Source organism: Caenorhabditis elegans, chromosome V (genome assembly GCF_000002985.6).
Source record: "Caenorhabditis elegans chromosome V".
Classification (NCBI taxonomy): Eukaryota; Metazoa; Nematoda; class Chromadorea; order Rhabditida; family Rhabditidae; genus Caenorhabditis; species Caenorhabditis elegans.
This window is the reverse complement of record NC_003283.11, coordinates 8,065,156-8,085,498: the sequence shown is the minus strand read 5'-3', so window position 1 is coordinate 8,085,498 and position 20,343 is coordinate 8,065,156. Positions and strand designations below refer to the sequence as shown.

Genomic DNA, 20,343 nt, shown 5'->3' with positions numbered 1-20,343 from the left:
GTGCTTGTAGTCCCATTCACAAAACATCTTTCTTTTTATCATTTTATTCAATTGCTATTGCGACTATCGAATGAATAAATTCGAATTTAAAAAATTAAAAAATTTGATAAAAAGAACATCATCATATTAACGTGATATCCCTTATCTTTTAAATTTTTTGATGCTGATGTTATATTCTTTTATTGATTTACATCGAATGTATTTTTATTTTCATTTATTTTAACTTCTAATCTTCCAATTATTTACAATCGGCAACAATGGCTTCAGGTTATAGAAGTTTAGACGGTATGCACAGACTTTTGACAATGATTTCATTTTTCTTGCTTTTAGAAAATTTTGCTGCTAGACTAGATATTGACGAGTTGATTCTAAAAGTTTTGTCGGTTGGACATCCCGAGAAAAGTTTGACGAAAACGGTGAAAGAGCATGAACTGATCCAATTATGCCAAATGGCAAAGAAGAGTTTTTTGGATCAGCCAGTGATGCTTGAGGTTGATGCACCAATTAAAGTTTGCGGAGATGTTCATGGACAGTATTCTGGTAAATGCTCCTTTACCTTAACTGGTAAATTCATTATAATTATAGATGTAATTCGCATGTTCAGTATTGCCCGTTTCCCTCCACACTCAAACTACATTTTCCTTGGTGATTATGTGGATCGTGGTCGTCAAAACCTTGAGCTTATCACACTTTTCCTGTGCTATAAAATCAAGTTCTACGATAGATTCTACATGCTTCGCGGCAATCATGAGTGTCCAGCAGTGAACCGCGTCTATGGATTCTATGAAGAATGTAACAAAAGATATGCTAGCACTCGTCTTTGGTTGGCTTTCCAAGAAGCTTTTGCTGCGATGCCATTCACTGGGCTCATTTCGGGAAGAATTTTGTGTATGCATGGAGGTCTGTCGCCGAAGCTTACAAATCTTGATGTACTTCGTGATTTGACTCGTCCAATGGATCCACCAAGTCCTTCTCTTCATATTGATTTGCTATGGAGTGATCCAGATAACTCGGTGATAGATTGGCTTCCAAATGTTCGTGGAGTCTCCTACATATTTGGGCCAAATGTTGTGAAGAAACAAATCGAGACGTTGGGAATTGATTTGATCGCTCGTGCTCATCAAGTGGTTCAAGATGGTTATGAGTTCTTTGCGGAGAAGAAGCTTGTCACAATCTTCTCCGCTCCTCACTACTGTGGACAATTTGATAACTCGGCTGCTATCATGAACGTTGATGATAATCTTATTTGCTCATTCCATGTGGGTTTTTATTCGAAAAATTTTATTTTAAAAAAGTTTTTATTATAATAAAAATAAAAATTAATTGAAATTCAGGTGCTTCGTCCTTCAAATCGGAAAGCCAAACAACCAGCTAATTGAACTTTTTTGGCAGTTGCCTGATAAAGATGTTTAAGAACTGTTTAATTTTTTGGTGTTTATATCTTGGTACTTTTGTTTTTTTTTCACTGAAATTGATAATACAAATGAAAAGGAAGTGCATTTCCGGTTTGGAAAGGAATTTCACAGTGAATTTTCACTCATATGAAATATACTTGGTTATTCCTGGAATTATTTACTCTGAGTTCTCATTCAATTCGTATCAAATATCATTTATGACTTTGGAGTTTTGATCTAGACGGAACAAAAGTGTGAACCAGACTTAATTTCTAATACGAATTTGTCTAATTGCAAGTAAAACAAACTATCCGATCAGAAGAACTTCTTTCCAGGAAGTTTTCTTCACATTTCTTTTTTATTAGCTGCAAATATATGTAAGCATTCGAAAAAAATCAAGATACCGTCACACTCTTGAAAAACATGGTCGAATAATTTATCATTAGTGCTTAGACAAATCTTTTAAAATTGAGAAACGATCAAATGGAAAATTTCAAGTGGCGGCAGAATGGAAATATAGCCAAAACTTGCAATTCGAAAAATACAAAACCTTAAAATTTCTACATGTATCATGTTCAAAAGAGACAACATTTTAACCTCTCAGCCGTGATCACCCATTAATCTTTTTTTTTTGGTCAGGAAGAATTTTATTCTATTGACGTCAAATACACTTTCTGATTATGAACTCAACTAATAAAAACATCTATTTGAAAAGATTTCATTGTGTTCAGAAAGCTTAGGTAAGCCAAATAACTGAAAGCAAGCTAAGGAATTAAATAACTTCCTATTATTCAAATAATTTCAAACCTTGAGAAGTACACTGACCTAAGGAATTCAGGAACTGATAGTGAGTTCATATAGTTTGAACTATTCGTTGTCATTCATAGCAGTTCTATTAAATTCAAAAAGCTGTTATAGTTTTTAAAAGCAATAACATTTTCAAATTTCTGGGAGACCCAAAACGTTTACCCCCTTCCCCTTAATAGTCCAAATGAATGAACATAAGGTTTACGTCACCCTCTCATTGTTTTTAAGCAGAAATCACTGAGATCATGAGATGTTGATCAAACGCATTTTGAGAACTACAACTAAAGTTCAGTAAAATAGAAATTTACAGACGTTTGTCTCAGTTGTTTTATTGTAGTTTCCGATCGGAATTCTCAAAGTGTTACTGTTTTTAAGAATGGGAGCAAAATGGTTATTCAGTATTTCAGCATTATCATGTTGTGTACTCGCCAATTGAACCAATTATCACTATAACTCGCATTAAACCTTTCCAAAACGCGTAGTGATAATTTGAAATACTGTCCCGAAGTATTTGAAAACGAACACAGTCTTTATTTTGACAAGTATAGCTGTTGTAAAAAATAATTTCGAATAGTACAAAATGATGGTATTGTAAAAACTGAATGAAATAAATTAGTGATATCAATTGTAGTTATGGAATTAGCACGACAAGCGTTCTCTGTAATAATGTGTATTTGTAGTGTGATGATGATATTAATCTGAAAGAAAAATAATAATTTAGAGATCGGATGTTCATCAAAGTTTGAATTTCCACAGATTGAAAATTCTTTGTGTTGCTTCAACTGGTAAAATTTGTAAAGCAAGTTTCCTAATAAATTCCTTTCTGGAATTTGTCTGATAACTTCCTTAGAAATACGACACATCTGAAATTTTTGAATGCACTTCATCAGTTTCCCAATGTTTCCCAATTATCGAGAATCACCTGCAACATCACTCCCAATCACGGAATAATAAGAATTGTACTCGAAATACTTTAGTTGGCTTGTTTTGAAAATATTAATAAATAGGATTATAATTTGTCACTTTCAGAAACATCCATTAAAAAACAACAAATCAGAAACGGTATGATGATTACGGATTTCGTGTTTAAAAAATGTGATTTTAAAATATTTTAGACATCTATGAATTTGTGGTTTTTCAGTTTGATATTATTTGAAACAGCCCAAAAATCAAAAATCATTCAAGAAATTTGGCTGCAATTTCCATCGGGTACATCAATGGCCAGGTGTCCAAGTTATTCTAATCTCTAGTTTCTACAAAAAGAATCATTCAGAATTAATAATTCGAATTTCTGCAAAAAAGTGTAAAGTCATCAAAACAATGTTACTCTGTTTTCTACCTTTTTTGTTTTTTTTTTCCGAGCCGACACACCATTCTTTTACTTCATTTAATCTGTTCTGTGCATCAGTATGTGATTTGAGACAGACACTCCTCCCATTTTCTTCACTTCCTTTGAAAGAATGAATCACAGACAACCGGAGCAGCTGATTTCAATATTAATACAATTCAATTCAAGACTACACTTCCTCCATTCTTCCAGTAACTTAAAAACGCCTCTTTCTGATTGGAGTATAAATTAACTTCCAAAAATTAGTATTAGGGTGTTTTTGTACGACTCTATGATGCTTTATCGAGTAATCCATTACATTCAGTTTGCTGCTTTTGCTGTTTCCCAATGTACCAATGGACTTTTGTTGTACCTAATATGGACAAAGGCTCGGAAAGTTTTAGGTGCCTATAGCTACCTGATGCTTGCCTTTTCTCTTTATGCTATACTATACAATTATGTCGATATTATAACTCTGCCATTGGTGGTGATCGAAAAACAGATGTACGTGGTAGTCAATCATGGACCTATTCGGAATGTTCCAATCTTTGGTTTCCTATTCACATGTGAGTTCTAAGTTTGTTAGTTTTGATTTAAGTTAGGAATTTACATTATCCTATTTTTTTGGCGGAGAATCTTAAAATTTAAATGGAAATTCTATATAGAATGTGACTAGCAATTGTTGAACTATCATTTTAAAATTTTTTTTGAGTTCAATTTTAATATTTTAGGCCTGTTCGGATCATCCTTTGGTTTGTGTATTTCTCTACTTTCTACACAATTCTTTTATAGATATCTTGCAGTTTGTAGGTTCGTTCTCTAGATTCAACGAAAAAACTTATTACAAAAAATTTCAGACCAAAGTCTTTGCACTATTTAGAAGGCCGCCGATTGGCTTTGATATTTATCCCTGCGATTTTTGTCTCCGTCATTTGGTTTTTCTTTTGCTTCTTTGGATTGGATATAACTGTCGAAAAACAAGAAATGTTGAAAGAACCATTCATGGAATTTTACAACGAGGATTCAAATACGATGTCATTTGTTAGTGGTCTTTTTTGGAGTCTTGATGAAAATGGAACGAAGCATTGGAATATGAAAGATTGTATTGGATCACTCGGTTTAGCTGCGTTGATGGTAAATATTATTCTGTAAATAAATTGTAGCTTTAATTTTATTTTCAGATTGTTTGCTGTCTTACCATTGTTTTTTGTGGCGTAAAAACATACAAAAAGATGAACGATTCTGGAAATTCACTTAGCAACCGGACAAAAGAGCTCAATAGACAATTATTTGTCACATTGAGTTTGCAGGTAAAAAATAACAAAAAATAATTTCTAATGATCATTTATTTTCAGACTCTCCTCCCATTCATGCTGATGTATGGACCTGTTGGACTTCTGTTCATCTTCCCGCTGTTTCAAATTAAATTTGATATTTTGTCAAGCTCAGCAGCCGCCTCAACTGCTATCTACCCTGCCGTCGAACCATTAATCGCAATTTTTTGCATCAAAACTTTTAGAAAAGCACTGTGTTTTAATCAATGTATCAGGCAAACTGCGAGAATAACCAGCACTGCTGCCTCAACCGCAGCAAAAAGCAATTGAACATTTTAAAGAAATGTATTTTTAGATGTTTTGGTTGTTTTTTCCATAAAGAACATTTGAAAAACAAATCTGTATATTTGAACCAGTCAAAACTTTTGCAATTTTTTAATTGTTAAAACGTTAATTGACAAAAACGTTACTTGAAAATAAAAAAATAGAGAGTTTAAAAATAGTTAGACTTTGTGTTTTGTCTTATAATAAAGGTTCGAGAAAACAAACTTGTTTTTAAAAATTTTTTCAATGAAAACTTCTCTGATCATCAACGCACTTTACGTGTGGTTTATCGTTTTTGAGTGCGAAGATAAACATTTTACAGAAAGTTCCATTTAGTCTTTGTTCTATTGATGCTATCAAAGTTTAGAGAGAAAATCTCTTCTCATCACACCTTCTTCATGTGAAGAAAAACAACGTCATTTAACACCCTGCGGTTTTTGATAGTATGAAGAGATAAGCAAGAGAAAATCATTCATTGTTCCTAACTTACTTGGAGAAAAATATCGATAAATGAAAATAAAGCACTTTAATATATACATGAGACCATTTGCAATCACCACTTGACCAATCGAACCAATTTGTTTTTCGGATAGTTTCTAATTCCGAATTTGCGGAGTTCGTTGAAGATCCAGATCCAGATTCCGACAATGACTGGGACAAGCCAGCACTAAAAAATTCAAATTAATATAATATTGAGTTTACAATTCACAGAAATTAAAGTTTTGAAATCCAGAGCTTTACTTACCTCCCATGGTGGTGGTTGGGATCCGAAGACATATTGTACTCCTGGAACAAATGTGAAAAGACAGATGAGGAGAAGATCAATGATGACTGCAAGAATAGCAACAATGTTAGCCATTCCGTGAACAAAGATTGAAACACGACGAGTCAAACACATCCAAAGATGCCATGCTTGTCCAACAACTACAGCAATATGGAATGCTGCTGCTGCTTGAGCAGCCATGAAGACTTGTTGCTCGGCATTCAGTACGACTCCGTTGTATGTAGTGAAGTTACTTGCTCCAACTTTGAAATGGTCGTTTGAAGAGAATGCAAGCTCCGATGGGTAGATTCCATTAAGATAATATGAGAGAAGATATGCAACGACACCTCCAACCGAAATGAAGATTGACATGAAGAGGTACGTGTAAGTGATAAGCCCTTTTGTGACAAGATGTGTCTCTCTTTTACGTGGTGGCTGCAACATGATATCTGCTTCTGGTCCTTCGTAGGCAAGCGATACAGCTGGTGGGATATCAGTAATAAGATCAATAGAGAGGATTTGGACTGGAGTCAATCCAAGTGGAAATCCGAAGAAGAAGTTGAGCATTACTGGGACGAGTTCAGGCCACATGTGAGTCATAGTATAAGCGATAGTTTTACGGAGATTGTCGAAAAGAAGACGTCCTTCTTCAATTCCAGCTACGATTGAGGAGAAGTTATCGTCAAGAAGAATAATATCGGCAGCTTGTTTTGCAACATCACTTCCGGCAAGACCCATAGCAACTCCAACGTCGGCTTTCTTTAGAGCTGGAGCATCATTGACTCCATCTCCGGTAACTGTTACACATTCTCCTCTCTTCTGACTTTCTGTTACAATCATCAATTTGTGTTCTGGAGTTGTTCTTGCAAAGACAATATAACGATGTTCCAAAAGTGCATCCCACTGTTTTTCACTTAATCCAGGAAGTTCTGGTCCGGTAATAACAGCCCAATCTTGTGAATTTGTTCGTCTGATCACTTGACGGTTGTGATCCAAGTTGGTAACTTCTTCAGTGTCGATCATTCCAATTTGACGAGCAATTGCAGTTGCAGTTGATTTGTGATCTCCTGTGACCATGTAAACTTTGATTCCAGCTTCCTTACAAGCTTTAATTGCTCGTGGAGTATCATCTCTTGGTGGATCCATAATAGCACTCATTCCCAAGAAATCCCAGTTATCCATTGGAATAGTATTTGATTTGATAGAGAAAGTGGATGTTGCTGGAGCACGGAATTTCTTACAAGCAAATCCAATAACACGGCAACCTTCATCTCCGAATGTCTCGTAAGCTTCATTGAAATCGTCCATTCTCTTTCCATTCAATTCCATTGGAACTCCATCAATATTAATTGTTGAGCAACTCTTTATGAGAACATCTGGAGCTCCTTTGATCATCAAAATAAACTCTACATCAGCATTAACCTTTTTCTTATCATCGATCTCTGCCCAAGTGGCTTCAGTTGTTGCCAAAATTAAATGATATTTTCTGACGGAATTGAATGGAACTTCAAAAACCACGTGGAAACTGTCTCTGACCTCCATTGCGTCCAACATTCCCGAAGCGTATCTCAAGAGTGCAACTTCAGATGGATTTCCCGAAATCAACATTTCCTTTACTGGTTGAGACTTGTAGACAGTCAAATCCAACTCGGAGTCACTAAAATAAACCGGATGAGTTTTTTTTTCTAATTAAAAAACAACTAACACTCTTGGTGGACGAACTTTGGTCGTTAAGTTATTTTCGATTCTCGCTTTGTTACAGACACAGATCACACTTAAAATATCTTTAAGTGGAGCGTCGTACCATCCAATTGTGTTGATTGCATTCAGATTTCTCTTCTTTGTGGTACGTCCTTGGTTCTCTGGTCTTGCTGAAAACAGAAGAAACTTATGACGTTGAGTTTAGAAATTATAATCGCATTTGATCTTGAGAAAATTTCAAGGTCTACGGGAATATTTTGGTAATTTATAACCAACCGCTGTTATATGAGTTATTGTACCACAAATCGGTGACAGTCATGCAATTCTTGGTCAAAGTTCCGGTCTTATCTGAAGCAATAAGCGTTGTTGCTCCAACACTGTCGATTTTTTCCAATTTTTTCAAGAACACATTCTTTTTTGCCATTCTTCTGGCGATGATGGTCAGTTCAGTGGTAACGGTAGTTGGCAATCCCTGTGGAACATTGGCAATAATGACCATAAGGAAACCAGTAACAAAGAGACGAATGACGTCATTTCCCCCATTAACAAGAAGTCCAATTGTGAAGATGACAGTTGCCATGGTGATTGCCATAACAGTGATAAATTGAACGAAACGCTCGATTTCAGTCTCAAATTTGCATTTCTTGTCCTTTTGTCCAAGAGTCAAAGAAGCAATTTGTCCGATAACAGTGTTCTCTCCGGTACGAATGATGATACCATATCCCTCTCCGTCAACACAGAATGATCCATTAAAAGCAATGTTGTAAGATTCGAAAATTGAAGTTTTAGCGTCGGCAGTTTTGGAATGGAACTCCAATGGTTCAGCTTCTCCGGTGATTGAACTTGTTTCTAAGAAGAAATCAGTGCAAGCGATGATTCTCATATCAGCTGGGACTTTGCAACCAGAACGAACAACTACAACATCACCCACGACAAGCTCCTCGGGATTTAAGAGTATCTGAAAATAATGAGGTTTGGTATGTTCTTGGAGAATACTTCAAAGTGACAAAGTGAAGTTTATAAAATATCTAATAAATGTCGCATTCTCCGTACAAAAAATTCAAGACTTTCAAATTTTTGTCAATTAATATCTCATCAGAAAAAAAAAACTAACCTCTTTTCCATCTCTTATCACTTGACAAGAAGTTGGCATAAGTGTTTGGAAAGCTCGAACCACTTCGACTCCCTTTTTCTCTTCAAAGAACGAGACAACACACATGATGAAAACGATGGCAACGATGAAAATTCCGACGTACAGATTCAAAGCATCGCTAAAATTTAATTTATATTCGCTTTTTGTTTTAGTTTTTAACGACTCACGTTGGATCATAGATGTAGGTCAAGAAACAAAGCGCAGCTGCACCGAACATGAGAACCCAAAGAAGATTTCTAAAATTTTCTGATAATGTTTTAAAATTTAAATAGATAATAAACTGACTTAAATTGACGAACAAACAGCTCCATATTGCTGATAGTTTTTGGTGGCGAAAGAGCATTTTTTCCGTCGGTTTTCAGTTTTTGAGCAGCTTCTTGTTTTGTCAATCCCTTCGATTTTTTTGGTTCAACGATATCAATTTTTGAGTGAAAGAATCTTTCGGAGAGTTGAGCAATGTGCATCTGATGCTCAACAAAAGATGAAGACAAATCCTTATGAGTTGCTTCTTTGAAACTACTATTCTCGGAATCTGCGGCCTCGCGACGTTGGCGAAGCGACCGAACAACCCCAAGAAGGAATCCTGAAAATCATAGTTAATTTTTTGGTTTTGACTGGAAATTTGAAAGGCTTACCCATTTTTGAATTCGACTGTCGAAATCAGAGGAAAATGAAATGAAACTTGAGTTTTCGTAAATTCAGAGACACTTCTCAATATATACACAACGCCTACAGTATTTCATTGACATCACTTCTCGACGCCTTCGTAGCGCCGCCCACATTGTATTTGACCACTGGAAAAGACCAAAAAAGAACAACTTTTGGACTACCGACAATGAAATAGAATGAGAAGATGTGTGAATGTTTGTATTGGACATGATAGTGGAAGGTAACTATAATTTCATAAATTCCTGAATTCGATATTTCAGAAAAATGCTAGGAAGGCTTTGAAGTTGAAAACTTTGTTTAATTAATACTGTTATATGTGATGTATTTTGAAAAACCTCTAATATATTGAAAACATTCTCAAATTAACAATCAAAAACAGAATTTTGAATTCGATGGACTGCGAGATTTGGTAAAAAAAACCTTAGAAATCTCGCCGTCCATCGAAATGAAACCCAAGATAATTGCACCATATACCCAAAATTTGACGGTGATTTCAAAAAAAGTTGTTTCCAGCCGCTACGACACTGACAAGTCGGTCAAATTTCAATATTTAACTAATTTTAGGCCATTTTTTGAGCCGTCATAACTTTTTTGTTTTGAAAAGTTTTCAAAAAGTTTCATTATGAAATTCGTTGTTTTCATACAATTTTGAGTCTAATAAAGCAATAAAAAATTCGACTACACCACCTTTAAAAAAATAAAGTTGAAACGCAAATATAACAGGGTTTGTAACAGGGAAAAGGTTTGTAGCTAGAAAAAAAATTTTGATTTCCAACATTGTAAAAGGTAAAACTCTGTAAACTCTGTTTCCCCTTTTTTACACTAAAACACTTCGATTTAGCACTATATAAGCGTTGGAGAAGCATGTTTTAAATTATGCAGTGCAAAGATTTGAAAATTTCAATTATTTTATTATTGTTTCTAGTATCTTTAAGACGCATGCAATCAAAATGTTGTTTAATTTTTAATGAAGATCATGCATCCTGTAATTAACGCGTCTTCACGTGGTCTCTATTACACGAATAGTGATTTTGGCGTCACTTTTCTTATAAGTTTGCTAACTATAGGATTTCTTTCAAGGATTTTTAAAATATGTTTATTTATTTAGTAGTAGTCCAAACAAGCAACTACACAAAATAAATCAAAAACTAATACCGACTTGGATTAATAGGATTATTTTATAAAAACAGAAACGATTTTATATTTTGGAATTCGTCATATAACCTTGAAATTACACAATTTGCACCCATGGGCAACCTGACCTGTATTCAAAAGTTACACACACACAGAGATGATAGACTCGACTTTGCAAATATTCAAAAATTAAAACAATGGCCACGACGATAGTTGATAGAAAAGCCTTGAGGTTTGTTTTTAGGTAGGAAATTCTCTATAAAAAAGATAACTGACAACAGTGTATTCTTTGTGTATAAATAGACAAAGCGGCTGGATTACGGTAGTTGAAACGAGTTTTCCTAGAATTCATTGAAATTAGATGTTGAAAATAATTTTAGTTTGTGGGTTTCGTTATTAAAAAATTTTAAGCCTTTTGGGCAACGAAACTCATAGGAACCAATTGAACAGTTTGTAATTGCAACTTAATATGAAACAGTATATATTTTTTATTTTAGAAAAATTTGAACAAGTCGATCATAATTTATTGTTTTAAAAGTAAGTTTTTTTGGGAATGATCAAAATGGCCAGCAATAAAATTTTCTTGGCCAAAAAAGTATATTGCTAGGTATACAATTATTGTATCTTACAATTAGATATTTGTATGAATATCTCGAAAATCTTTAATAACTCGTATATCGGTTATTCCTGGATTTATAAAAAATGTTTAATATACAAAATACAAAAAAAGATTCCAGCTATTTTATACTAGTTAAATACTTTTTATGAAAACATCAACAACCAAACTATCAAATTGGTGAAATGTGGTGAATAATTAAAAGACTATCTTTTCCAACAATTCTTATAATACAATTAATTTAAAATGTAGTGATCCATATAATAAGCTTTGTTTTTGAAACTGTTTAACTTCAGCATTCAATACCTGCATATTATAAATGTTCAAAAACAAAAATAAAATTTTTTTACATTCACTACATTTTTTGAATTCGCAATTTTGATTTAAAAAAAAGCATCACATTTGTGTAGAGCGTAGATCACAATTTCAGAGAATTTGTTCAAACGGCATAAATAAGCACATGTTTGAATATTTATAGTGCAGAGTTCAAAGATATAATCGGAAATGTGAACCATCAATCTTCAAACCTACAAGACATTGAATGTTCAACTCACTACGATGCCAAACAACTAAAGTCTGATAGACACTCAACAATTTCTGCATCAATCCGAATATTCATTGTTTGATTCCTTATTGCTACGTCACTAGACCAAATGAAAATACTCAAGAGATCCCAAAAGCATAGAGTTCAAACTGTGAGATGTTTTAGATCACGTCACTTTCTATCTCATCACAGAATGGATAAAGATGGCTTGAAATTGAAGCATCTCGTTTTGATTTTCAATCCTGTAATATTTTGTCTCTGCAAAAGTATTCAAGGTGCCAAAATGTTTTACAGCTGATTGAGACAAGACGGGAGACGGAAACCAATTTATTAGTAAATGAAATCATTCTTCTTTTCCCTTTTCTTCTAAATCTTCTCTATCTCTTTGTCAATGGTTTCCATCGTCTTCATTTCGCTTTGAGTGTGAAGATTAGAACATTATCAGTGAATGAATTGATTTCGACGTCATCACGGAACAAGATGAAATGATATCATTGCAATGTTTTGATAAGAGTAACAGAAGGCGTCGGAAAACCCAAAGTTCAAATATACTCAAATTTGATCTCAGTCTGTCGTTTTGCAGTCGTTATTAGAAATTTCAACTAGTGTATACTCAACGACCTAAAAAAACGAGTAACTAACTATTAATCTTTACGTTGCCAATCTTGAATTTTTCGAAACCATGACGGAATTTTCAGTTTTTTTTTTCTAAAACCAATCTATATGATGTTGCCTCACTAGCCATTACCGGTCGTTGGTTCGGATTAAGAACATATTCAATTGGTACTATTTGGAGATGTTTGCAAATAATATTATACATATCCTGAATCTTCTGAAACTGCACCATTTGACACATTTGTAAAATATCAAAACGTTTGATTTCATTTTTCACCACTCATTAGTGAATACTACTACTAGAAGTAGTAATAGTAGTAGTATAAGTAGTGGTGCAAATCATCACGGATGGGATCCCATGGAAGTCTCCGGATCATGGTGATCAACCTGGATTGAAGACTTTCGTAGGGAGACCGAGGGCCTCTGCCACTGATTTGGGATCCTTCTAAAGCATTTAGTCTGGTAAGCTCCACTCTTGTTACTCTAGGGAGAAGCTTCTCGACGGCGGAGATAGGCGGGACGGCCTTCCAAGAACCTTTCTGAAGTTCTTTGGTCGTGGCCTATTTGACGTTTTCTCGAGTGGTTTTCTGGATCTCAAATTTCTTGACCGGAGTGTTGAGTGTCCATATGGTGAACTGCTGCCTTCTGTCTCATTCCTAACTAGTCACAGTCACTGTATTTTTAACTTCTCGTATTTATAATTAATTTTAATTGTGCTGTACTACACTTGTGCGATGAAATTGTGGAATGTGTACTTTTTGTAATTTATGAGCTACTTCAACGTCATAGATTAGGACCAAGAATAGATTGTCGGTTTTCAATTTCTTCAAGGATTAAAAATATATTACATACATGTTAGTCATTTCCGACTGCTAAAAAAATAAGAAAATAGTAAGCGTCATCGGGAGTTTTCTTAAGAACAATTCATGTTATTATTTTGTATGCTCACTTCCCAGTTTTTGGCATTAACTCCTCCTTATCATATTTATATATAAGCATCGATGTTTGTGTATTTTCGTCGCAATTAAATCCAATGGGGCTGACTCTTAAATTGTGTCTTCATATAGCCCAATATGCAGGTTTCATAGTTGGGCAACTTACCAACTCGTGTCTTTTGTTTCTCATTCTTACTAGAGCTGAGAGATTATTTGGAAGTTATCGACATGTGATGGCTGTTTTTGCATTTTATTCTTTGGTCTATACGTGGATTGAGTTTATCGCACAACCCGTGAGTTTTCAAAACAGAATCCGTATTTTCGCTTGCGCAGATATATTATTGAGAAAAAACACAGTTTGTATTATAATTTCGCAAAAAAAAAAACTACAAAAAATCAACGTGGAAAGTAGAACTTCACGAAGTAAAATTTAGCAAACAAATGAAATCACCACTCTGAAAACATTATTCCCAGGTAATGCACATAAAACAATCAATGTTCATTGTAATGCTAGATGGTCCTTACACCTTTGAAATTGCTGTCGGAAATGAAATCACGTGTCTTTACTGCTCAGCATTTGCTCTGTGTATTTCACTTTTGGCCGCTCAGTTTTACTACCGTTACATTGCAGTTTGCAAGTGATTCACGATGTCATTTAATAACTTATTACTGACACAATAATTTTTCAGATCAGAAGATCTTCAGAAAATAAGAGGATGGAAATTAGGCTTAATATTTATTCCTTGCATCGTATGCTTTGTTCTTTGGTTTGCTTGCGTCTATTTTGGAATGCACAATACGATAGAAAAACAACAATTTATGAGGTATTAAAAGATTATAATTTATCTACAACTGTAGCATATTTAATTTTTAGAGATGTAATGTTTGAAAACTATGAAGTTGATATAAGCCGGGAATCTTTTATCGCACCGTTATACTGGTCTTATAACAAAGATGGTGAGCGAGTTCTACGATTTCGTGATATAATAGGATCTTCCGGATGTACATTCATATTGGTGAATTCTCTCAGTTTTGGAAGTTTTTAACTTACCCAATTCAGGTAACATGCTTCTCCACAATACTGTATTGCGCTTTCAAAATCTACTTTAGACTCAAAAGTGCTCAAGCATTGATGAGTGCTAAAACACGAGAACTTAATCGGCAGCTGTTTATCACTCTCACTTTTCAGGTGGCACAGTCCTGAAAACTGTATTGATTTTTTTGAATTCAGACACTTCTCCCATTTTTCATGATGTATTGCCCTGTTGGTACATTTATTACTCTACCATTTTTTGAAATTGAAGTTGGTCAACTTGGAAACTATGTTGGAGCAGCCGCTGGAACATATCCGGCTATTGAACCAGTCATTGCAATTTTCTGTATCAAGGATTTTAGGAAAACTGTGCTTTGTAAGAAATATCAGCTCAAAATCCAGATATTGGATTCATGTTTTTCAGGCCAGCGAAGAAAGAATCGAACAGGTGCTAAGTCCAGCTCTGGAATCCCTACTACGTCATTTCATTGATAATAATAAAATGTATTAATATTCTTTTCATGCATAAATGTACAGTCGGTATTTCATAAATTTTTTAACTTTGCCAAACCAATTAGTTTTAAAATTTTTGAACTTGCATCTTTCATACATACACTCTGGAAAATTTTTGGAATATTGATAACTATAATGATAAATTCCTCCAATTTAAAATCAAATCGTGTAATTAAAACTTAAAATACCAAAATTTTATGTTTTTAAATTTTTCTACGATAACTTTACCTCATTTTACTTCTTTTGTCTCAAATGTTTGAATAATATTATTAATCACAGAATTCTATGTACTCGTCTTCCACATTTAAAAAATCAAAACTTTATGAAATATTTTTGAATATTTGAAAAAAGTTAGAAACTCGATGAAGTAAATGATGTTATAGATTATCGTGTATAATTTTACAGTGATATAGATTGGTCATAACGTGCACTAAGGCCGCTGAAAAAAAAAAAGAATTGTTCTCAATTTTCACAGCCCCTCAATTTTGGGTGCGCACTGTCTCAATTTTTTTTAAACTGTGTATTAAAATTTTTGGAATCTTCAATGATCTTAACTAGACTAGAAAAAAAACTTATTTTGGTTGTCTTGCATGCAAGACTAATTTTAAATTGATCCGTTGGGGAGCAAGACTAATAGAGGAAATACGGTAGTACATGTGTATTGGTGAATTATCTACTGTGATGGTTTTAAATCAATACAAATGTTTTTACCCATGCCATAACGTCGCTAAACTAGAGATTATAGCATACCGTTTCCAAACGCATGTCTGATTGGATTAAATATGCAATATATGAGTCACTTTTGTTTCCAATTATGCTTAAAACCTTTTGAACATCGTCATAATATTTCTTTAGAACAATTTCTTATCAATATTATTCATTCATTCTATCTCTAACTTCCGAAACTAACTCCTCCTTGCCACTTTTCTTTAAAAATATCGGAATTTATTCATTATGATATAACTTCATGGAACTAACATTGAAATTGTGTCTTCATATAGCCCAATATGCAGGTTTCATAGTCGGGCAACTTACCAATTCGTGTCTTTTGTTTCTTATTTTTACTAGAGCTGAGAGATTATTTGGAAGTTATCGACATGTGATGGCTGTTTTTGCGTTGTTTTCTTTGGTTTATACTTGGATCGAGTTTATAGCACAGCCGGTGAGTTTTTGTTTTCTGTGAAGATATCGCTGTATACTAATTTGTAAAGATCAAAATACCAATATAGCTAACATATATTTAAAAACATTTTTATTTAAATAATTTGTTGTTAAAACAATTATAAAATTGATCATGTCACTTAATATAACATGAATAGTTTCAAAATGCAATTGCAAATACTGTAGGTACCGAAATATTTGCCTTCTTCCTTGTTTGTTTTTTTAACACATGTTCCAGGTGATGCACATAAAACAATCAATGTTCATTGTAATGCTAGATAGTCCTTTCACATTTGACGTTTCGACCGGGAATGAAATTACTTGTTTATACTGCTCATCATTTGCTCTTTGCATTTCACTTTTGGCTGCTCAGTTTTATTACCGATATATTGCTCTTTGCCAGTGAGTTTTTAAGCTTTAATGCCTAAATTAATTTGTGATGCAAGATATTTTCAGACCAGAAACCCTTGAGAAAATAAAAGGATGGAATCTGACCTTATTATTCATTCCTTGTATTGTTTGCTTTGTTGGTTGCGTTACTTGCGTCTATTTTGGAATGCACAATACTGTGGAAAAACAAAAATTTATGAGGTATTTCAAAACATTATTGTTCTATTCAAAATGAAAATTACAGAGACGTGATGTTTGAGAACTATGATGTTGATTTGGGCAGGGAATCATTTATCGCAGCTTTTTATTGGTCATATGATAAAAATGGGTCTCGAATTTTCCGCTTTCGGGATACCATTGCGGCTTCTGGATGTATATTAGTAATGGTGAACCATTGTTTTTCTGCGGTATGCAATACAATTAATTTAGGTGGCATGCTTCTCCACAATACTGTATTGTGCTTTCAAAATCTACATCAGACTCAAAAGTGCTCAAGCATTGATGAGTACTAAAACGAGAGAACTTAACCGACAGCTGTTTATCACTCTCACTTTTCAGGTAACAAAAGAGTTACAATTTAGAATCTTCATTGACTTTTTTATTCAGACACTTTTTCCATTTTTCATGATGTATTGCCCTGTTGGTTCTTTGATTTCTTTTCCATTTCTTGAAATTGAAGTTGGGAAATTTGGTAATTACACTGGCGCAGCTGCCGGAATTTACCCAGCTTTAGAACCTCTTATTGCAATTTTCTGTATCAAAGATTTCAGAAGAGAAGTACTATGTAAGAATACTTTAAAATTCATACGAATGACAGTTTTTGTTTTCAGGTCAACGGAAAAAAGTTCGAACTGAAGTAAAATCCAGATCAGGAATCCCATCTACTTCTTTCATATAACTTTTAAAAAAGTATATTTAACCTTTTTGAACTATGTATATTTAGCCTTTTTTTTCAAAGGTTTAGTTTCTTAATGCAATAAATTTTGAACCCTTATACATATTTTAAACAAAACTGACTCATAAAGCAACTCATAAATTAAGGCGCATACATAAAATCTATCAGAACAAAAATATTTGATAGCAGCGTACGGGTGTGTGTTTAATTGGAAATCTGTCCCCTTGAGACTTTAAAATAATCTCAGACGAGCTATTCGAATCGCTTCGTTAACAAGTAACTGCTTGTTTTTCTTTCATATTAACTTTCATTAATATCGCTTTATTTAAACAATTCTTCCCGAGGTAAAAATGAATAACTTTGCTATTCACCTTGTTCAATATATCGGATTTTCTTTAGCACAGTTCACGAATTTGCTTCTTTTATATATAATTGCCAATAAAGCAAAAAAGTTATTAGGGGGATATCGTTACGTCATGATAGTTTTTGTTATTTATTCTCTTTTCTATTCATGGATTGAAATTGCTGTGTCACCAGTAAGTTTGAATAAATAATACATATCGTAAAATGATAATAAATTCTAACAAGGAAAGCTTTTTAGTTTACCGTCAGACTTCGAAACGAGACATGTGTCATTCGAAAGTGTTCCATAAGGATATGTCACTGCAAAATTTGAAGCGGCAAAGCTCCACTCTGAACCCCTCTAGCCTCGATCTGAAACTGTTTCAGTGTATTTTTTCACTACTTTGGCTGCCTGTAGAATTGCTCCAAAATTTTTTTTTGCAAACTTTTAATGTTTTTCAGAACGTTTAAAAATAGGAAAACAATCTGGGAGATTTTTGGAAAATTTTAATTTTTTTTTTTTAATCTGAAAAAAATTAAAATTTTCCAAAAATCTCCTAGATTGTTTTCCTACTTTTAAGCGTTCTGATCAGATTAAAAATTTTGGAGCAATTCTACAGGCATCCAAAGTAGTGAAAAAATACACTGAAACAGTTTCAGATCGAGGCTAGAGGGGTCCAGAGTGGAGCTTTGCCGCTTCAAATTTTGCAGTGACATATCCTTATGGAACACTTTCGAATGACACATGTCTCGTTTCGAAGTCTGACGGTAAACTACAAAGCTTTCCTTGTAAGAACATTGTAGCTTATGTATGCTCATAGATCTATGTTTATCATAATGGTGGGCAGTAGTCTGAGATATGAGGAGTTGGCTGGGACATTTATCGTTTGTCTGTTTTGTGCGGCTTATTCTTTGATGATTGCTCTATTGGCAACACAGTTTTTCTATAGATTCATTGCAGTTTGCAGGTTAGCGTGTTTAGTCTCACAAGTTCTCAATGAATTTGAATGAGTTGCAAAAATGAGATCTTGCTATAGGACATAACTGTCAAAACAGTTTTTTAAAACATTCCAGAGATACGTATCCGGAAAACCCAGTGCTATTTTTTTTTAAATTGAATCTACATGGTTGATCGGTAGATCAAAATTACAATTAGCAAAACATCATTGAATTAAACTTAAAATTTATTAAAATTCAAACAGCAACAAAAACAGAGTCTTATCAAAATTAGTTTCCCATTTTCAGACCACAATGCCTTTATATGATTAATGGTTACAAACTTTGTTTAATTTTCATACCAGGAGTGGTTATATTCTTTTTATGGTATTTCAACGTTTTTTTCGGAATGAGAAGTACTTTTGAAAAAGCTGAATATATGAGAAACGTTGTTTTGGATATTTACGAAGAAGATACATTCCAAATTGTATTCGTTGCATTGCAGTATTGGGAAGATGATCTCAATGGGAAATCACATTTTCGAATGATTGATTTTGTGTGCTATTTGGGATTTCTTTTAATGATTGCCTCTTGTTTTCTCACTATTGTATTTTGCGCCATGAAAATATACTTTAAATTAAAAGAAGATTTAAATTCGATGAGTGTAAGAACAAAAGAGCTAAATCGACAGTTAATGATGACTTTGATGTTCCAAGTGAGATTTTTCCGAGTTTTAAAACGTTTACTAAAAATTATTTGCAGACAATTTTTCCATTCTTCACAATGTACAGCACAGTTGGAACAATCCTAACAGTTCCAATATTTGAAATAGAAGTGGGAAAGCTAGCAAATATTCCTGGAATGTTTGCTAGTATTTATCCTGCAATTGAACCTATTTTTGCAATTTTATGTGTAAAAGAATTCAGAAATTGTGTGTTATGTAAGTTTTGTTTCAGGGTTTCAGGGAACTAACTTTAAGTGCTTTCAGGTAAGAAACATTTTGTATCAAATGTTATTCCGTTGCAACACTCTCCTATCCCTCGCAACTCTTTGATGACGGCACATGCTTCTTTGCAAAATTCGTCGAATCTCTAATTCTTTTTTTTTCAATTTGTTTGTGGTAATGGGTAACAACGCTCCAACTTTAAGCAACAATCGTAGCGAACACGAAGAATAAATCGTCGCCACCAAAAGTAAATTTGAGTTGAGATGATCCGATTGCTAGCTAAAAATTGCTTGAAATACCATAAAGCCCCTTATAGCCTTTCTTGTTGGTAGCAAGAATCAATTGCTTTCGCCTTATTATAAAATAGTAAATATAAAATAATAAATAGTAAATAAATAAATAAATTAAATTAAATTATAAAATTTCCCAGGGCTAGGCACATTTCGAAGGAAACAGAGCATGCAGGGTTTTCTCGTTTAATCCAATCTTTAAGCTTTGTTTGGGTTGATGCCATTTTTGGGATAATGTCAAAAAGCTTAATTTAAACTTTTACGAGATCACCAGATCAAAGTCCTACAAACAACAAGCAAAACTAAATGAAGTCAAAAAATAGGTCAAGCGGAGTTTTTCTGAAACTTAACGCAAGCGATGAAACTCAAGTGATAAGTTTTGTACTAACGCGACGCAACCCGGGAAATATGGAAATCCCACTTGAAAACACTCTAAATATCAAAATTTTAGGAGACATTTTATTGTTTATTTTAAACGTGGGAATAATAATATCAAAATTTTAATTTTAAGTTCGTAATAATTTAGAAAATAAAATTTTACGTAAACGACTAAAGTTTAAAAAAACACGCTACACGCTATG

At 33.6% G+C, this 20,343-nt stretch overlaps 6 protein-coding genes across 7 annotated transcripts; 5 read left to right on the top strand and 1 right to left on the bottom strand.

Annotated features, from left to right (window-relative positions):
- Nucleotides 1–257: 257 nt before the first annotated feature.
- C09H5.7 (Serine/threonine-protein phosphatase) lies at nucleotides 258–1,424 on the top strand (the record flags this gene model as incomplete). The annotated part of the gene is made up of 3 exons (NM_072685.4): nucleotides 258–540; nucleotides 586–1,259; nucleotides 1,335–1,424. 3 exons carry the CDS (start codon nucleotides 258–260, stop codon nucleotides 1,377–1,379), a joined length of 1,002 nt encoding a protein of 333 aa, NP_505086.2. The 3' UTR covers nucleotides 1,380–1,424.
- Nucleotides 1,425–3,819: 2,395 nt separating this feature from the next.
- str-131 (Serpentine receptor class r-10) lies at nucleotides 3,820–5,350 on the top strand. The gene is made up of 5 exons (NM_072683.2): nucleotides 3,820–4,094; nucleotides 4,260–4,338; nucleotides 4,386–4,662; nucleotides 4,710–4,838; nucleotides 4,884–5,350. The coding sequence occupies exons 1-5, from the start codon at nucleotides 3,821–3,823 to the stop codon at nucleotides 5,130–5,132; spliced, it is 1,008 nt and encodes a 335-aa protein (NP_505084.1). The 5' UTR covers nucleotide 3,820; the 3' UTR covers nucleotides 5,133–5,350.
- Nucleotides 5,351–5,582: 232 nt separating this feature from the next.
- On the bottom strand, nucleotides 5,583–9,487 carry catp-3 (Cation-transporting P-type ATPase N-terminal domain-containing protein). Of its 2 annotated transcripts, NM_072682.5 has the most exons (8): nucleotides 9,379–9,487; nucleotides 9,029–9,326; nucleotides 8,911–8,979; nucleotides 8,705–8,861; nucleotides 7,867–8,548; nucleotides 7,595–7,760; nucleotides 5,872–7,546; nucleotides 5,583–5,793 (listed from the first exon to the last, which is right to left on the bottom strand). In NM_072682.5, the coding sequence occupies exons 1-8, from the start codon at nucleotides 9,380–9,382 to the stop codon at nucleotides 5,680–5,682; spliced, it is 3,165 nt and encodes a 1,054-aa protein (NP_505083.1). In that variant the 5' UTR covers nucleotides 9,383–9,487; the 3' UTR covers nucleotides 5,583–5,679. The 2 variants fall into 2 exon arrangements, 1 of the variants encoding a protein (NP_505083.1); NR_136356.1 differs by having other exon boundaries at nucleotides 5,678–7,546; nucleotides 9,379–9,382.
- Nucleotides 9,488–13,351: 3,864 nt separating this feature from the next.
- On the top strand, nucleotides 13,352–14,856 carry str-144 (Serpentine receptor class r-10). Its single transcript, NM_072681.5, has 7 exons — nucleotides 13,352–13,549; nucleotides 13,731–13,894; nucleotides 13,946–14,080; nucleotides 14,131–14,272; nucleotides 14,317–14,445; nucleotides 14,488–14,665; nucleotides 14,714–14,856. The coding sequence occupies exons 1-7, from the start codon at nucleotides 13,355–13,357 to the stop codon at nucleotides 14,779–14,781; spliced, it is 1,011 nt and encodes a 336-aa protein (NP_505082.1). The 5' UTR covers nucleotides 13,352–13,354; the 3' UTR covers nucleotides 14,782–14,856.
- A 905-nt stretch (nucleotides 14,857–15,761) lies between these two features.
- str-143 (Serpentine receptor class r-10) lies at nucleotides 15,762–17,347 on the top strand. The gene is made up of 7 exons (NM_072680.4): nucleotides 15,762–15,964; nucleotides 16,202–16,365; nucleotides 16,420–16,554; nucleotides 16,598–16,733; nucleotides 16,783–16,911; nucleotides 16,960–17,137; nucleotides 17,184–17,347. Exons 1-7 carry the CDS (start codon nucleotides 15,770–15,772, stop codon nucleotides 17,249–17,251), a joined length of 1,005 nt encoding a protein of 334 aa, NP_505081.2. The 5' UTR covers nucleotides 15,762–15,769; the 3' UTR covers nucleotides 17,252–17,347.
- Nucleotides 17,348–17,598: 251 nt separating this feature from the next.
- str-140 (Serpentine receptor class r-10) lies at nucleotides 17,599–19,719 on the top strand (the record flags this gene model as incomplete). The annotated part of the gene is made up of 5 exons (NM_072679.4): nucleotides 17,599–17,784; nucleotides 18,395–18,558; nucleotides 18,836–19,241; nucleotides 19,289–19,466; nucleotides 19,515–19,719. 5 exons carry the CDS (start codon nucleotides 17,599–17,601, stop codon nucleotides 19,619–19,621), a joined length of 1,041 nt encoding a protein of 346 aa, NP_505080.1. The 3' UTR covers nucleotides 19,622–19,719.
- Nucleotides 19,720–20,343: the final 624 nt, after the last annotated feature.

Coding starts and splice junctions, on each gene's coding strand:
- str-131 (NM_072683.2), top strand. CDS start 3,821: ATGATGCTTTATCGAGTAATCCATTACATTCAGTTTGCTGCTTTTGCT. Junction 4,339..4,385: donor AGATATCTTGCAGTTTGTAG/GTTCGTTCTCTA, acceptor AAAAAATTTCAG/ACCAAAGTCTTTGCACTATT. Junction 4,839..4,883: donor TTGTCACATTGAGTTTGCAG/GTAAAAAATAAC, acceptor ATTTATTTTCAG/ACTCTCCTCCCATTCATGCT.
- catp-3 (NM_072682.5), bottom strand. Junction 8,549..8,704: donor TGATAAGAGATGGAAAAGAG/GTTAGTTTTTTT, acceptor CATTATTTTCAG/ATACTCTTAAATCCCGAGGA. Junction 7,547..7,594: donor AAAGTTCGTCCACCAAGAGT/GTTAGTTGTTTT, acceptor GGTTTATTTTAG/TGACTCCGAGTTGGATTTGA.
- str-144 (NM_072681.5), top strand. CDS start 13,355: ATGGGGCTGACTCTTAAATTGTGTCTTCATATAGCCCAATATGCAGGT. Junction 13,550..13,730: donor TTGAGTTTATCGCACAACCC/GTGAGTTTTCAA, acceptor CATTATTCCCAG/GTAATGCACATAAAACAATC. Junction 14,273..14,316: donor CCGGATGTACATTCATATTG/GTGAATTCTCTC, acceptor TACCCAATTCAG/GTAACATGCTTCTCCACAAT.
- str-143 (NM_072680.4), top strand. CDS start 15,770: ATGGAACTAACATTGAAATTGTGTCTTCATATAGCCCAATATGCAGGT. Junction 16,366..16,419: donor CGATATATTGCTCTTTGCCA/GTGAGTTTTTAA, acceptor AGATATTTTCAG/ACCAGAAACCCTTGAGAAAA. Junction 17,138..17,183: donor TTTCAGAAGAGAAGTACTAT/GTAAGAATACTT, acceptor TTTTGTTTTCAG/GTCAACGGAAAAAAGTTCGA.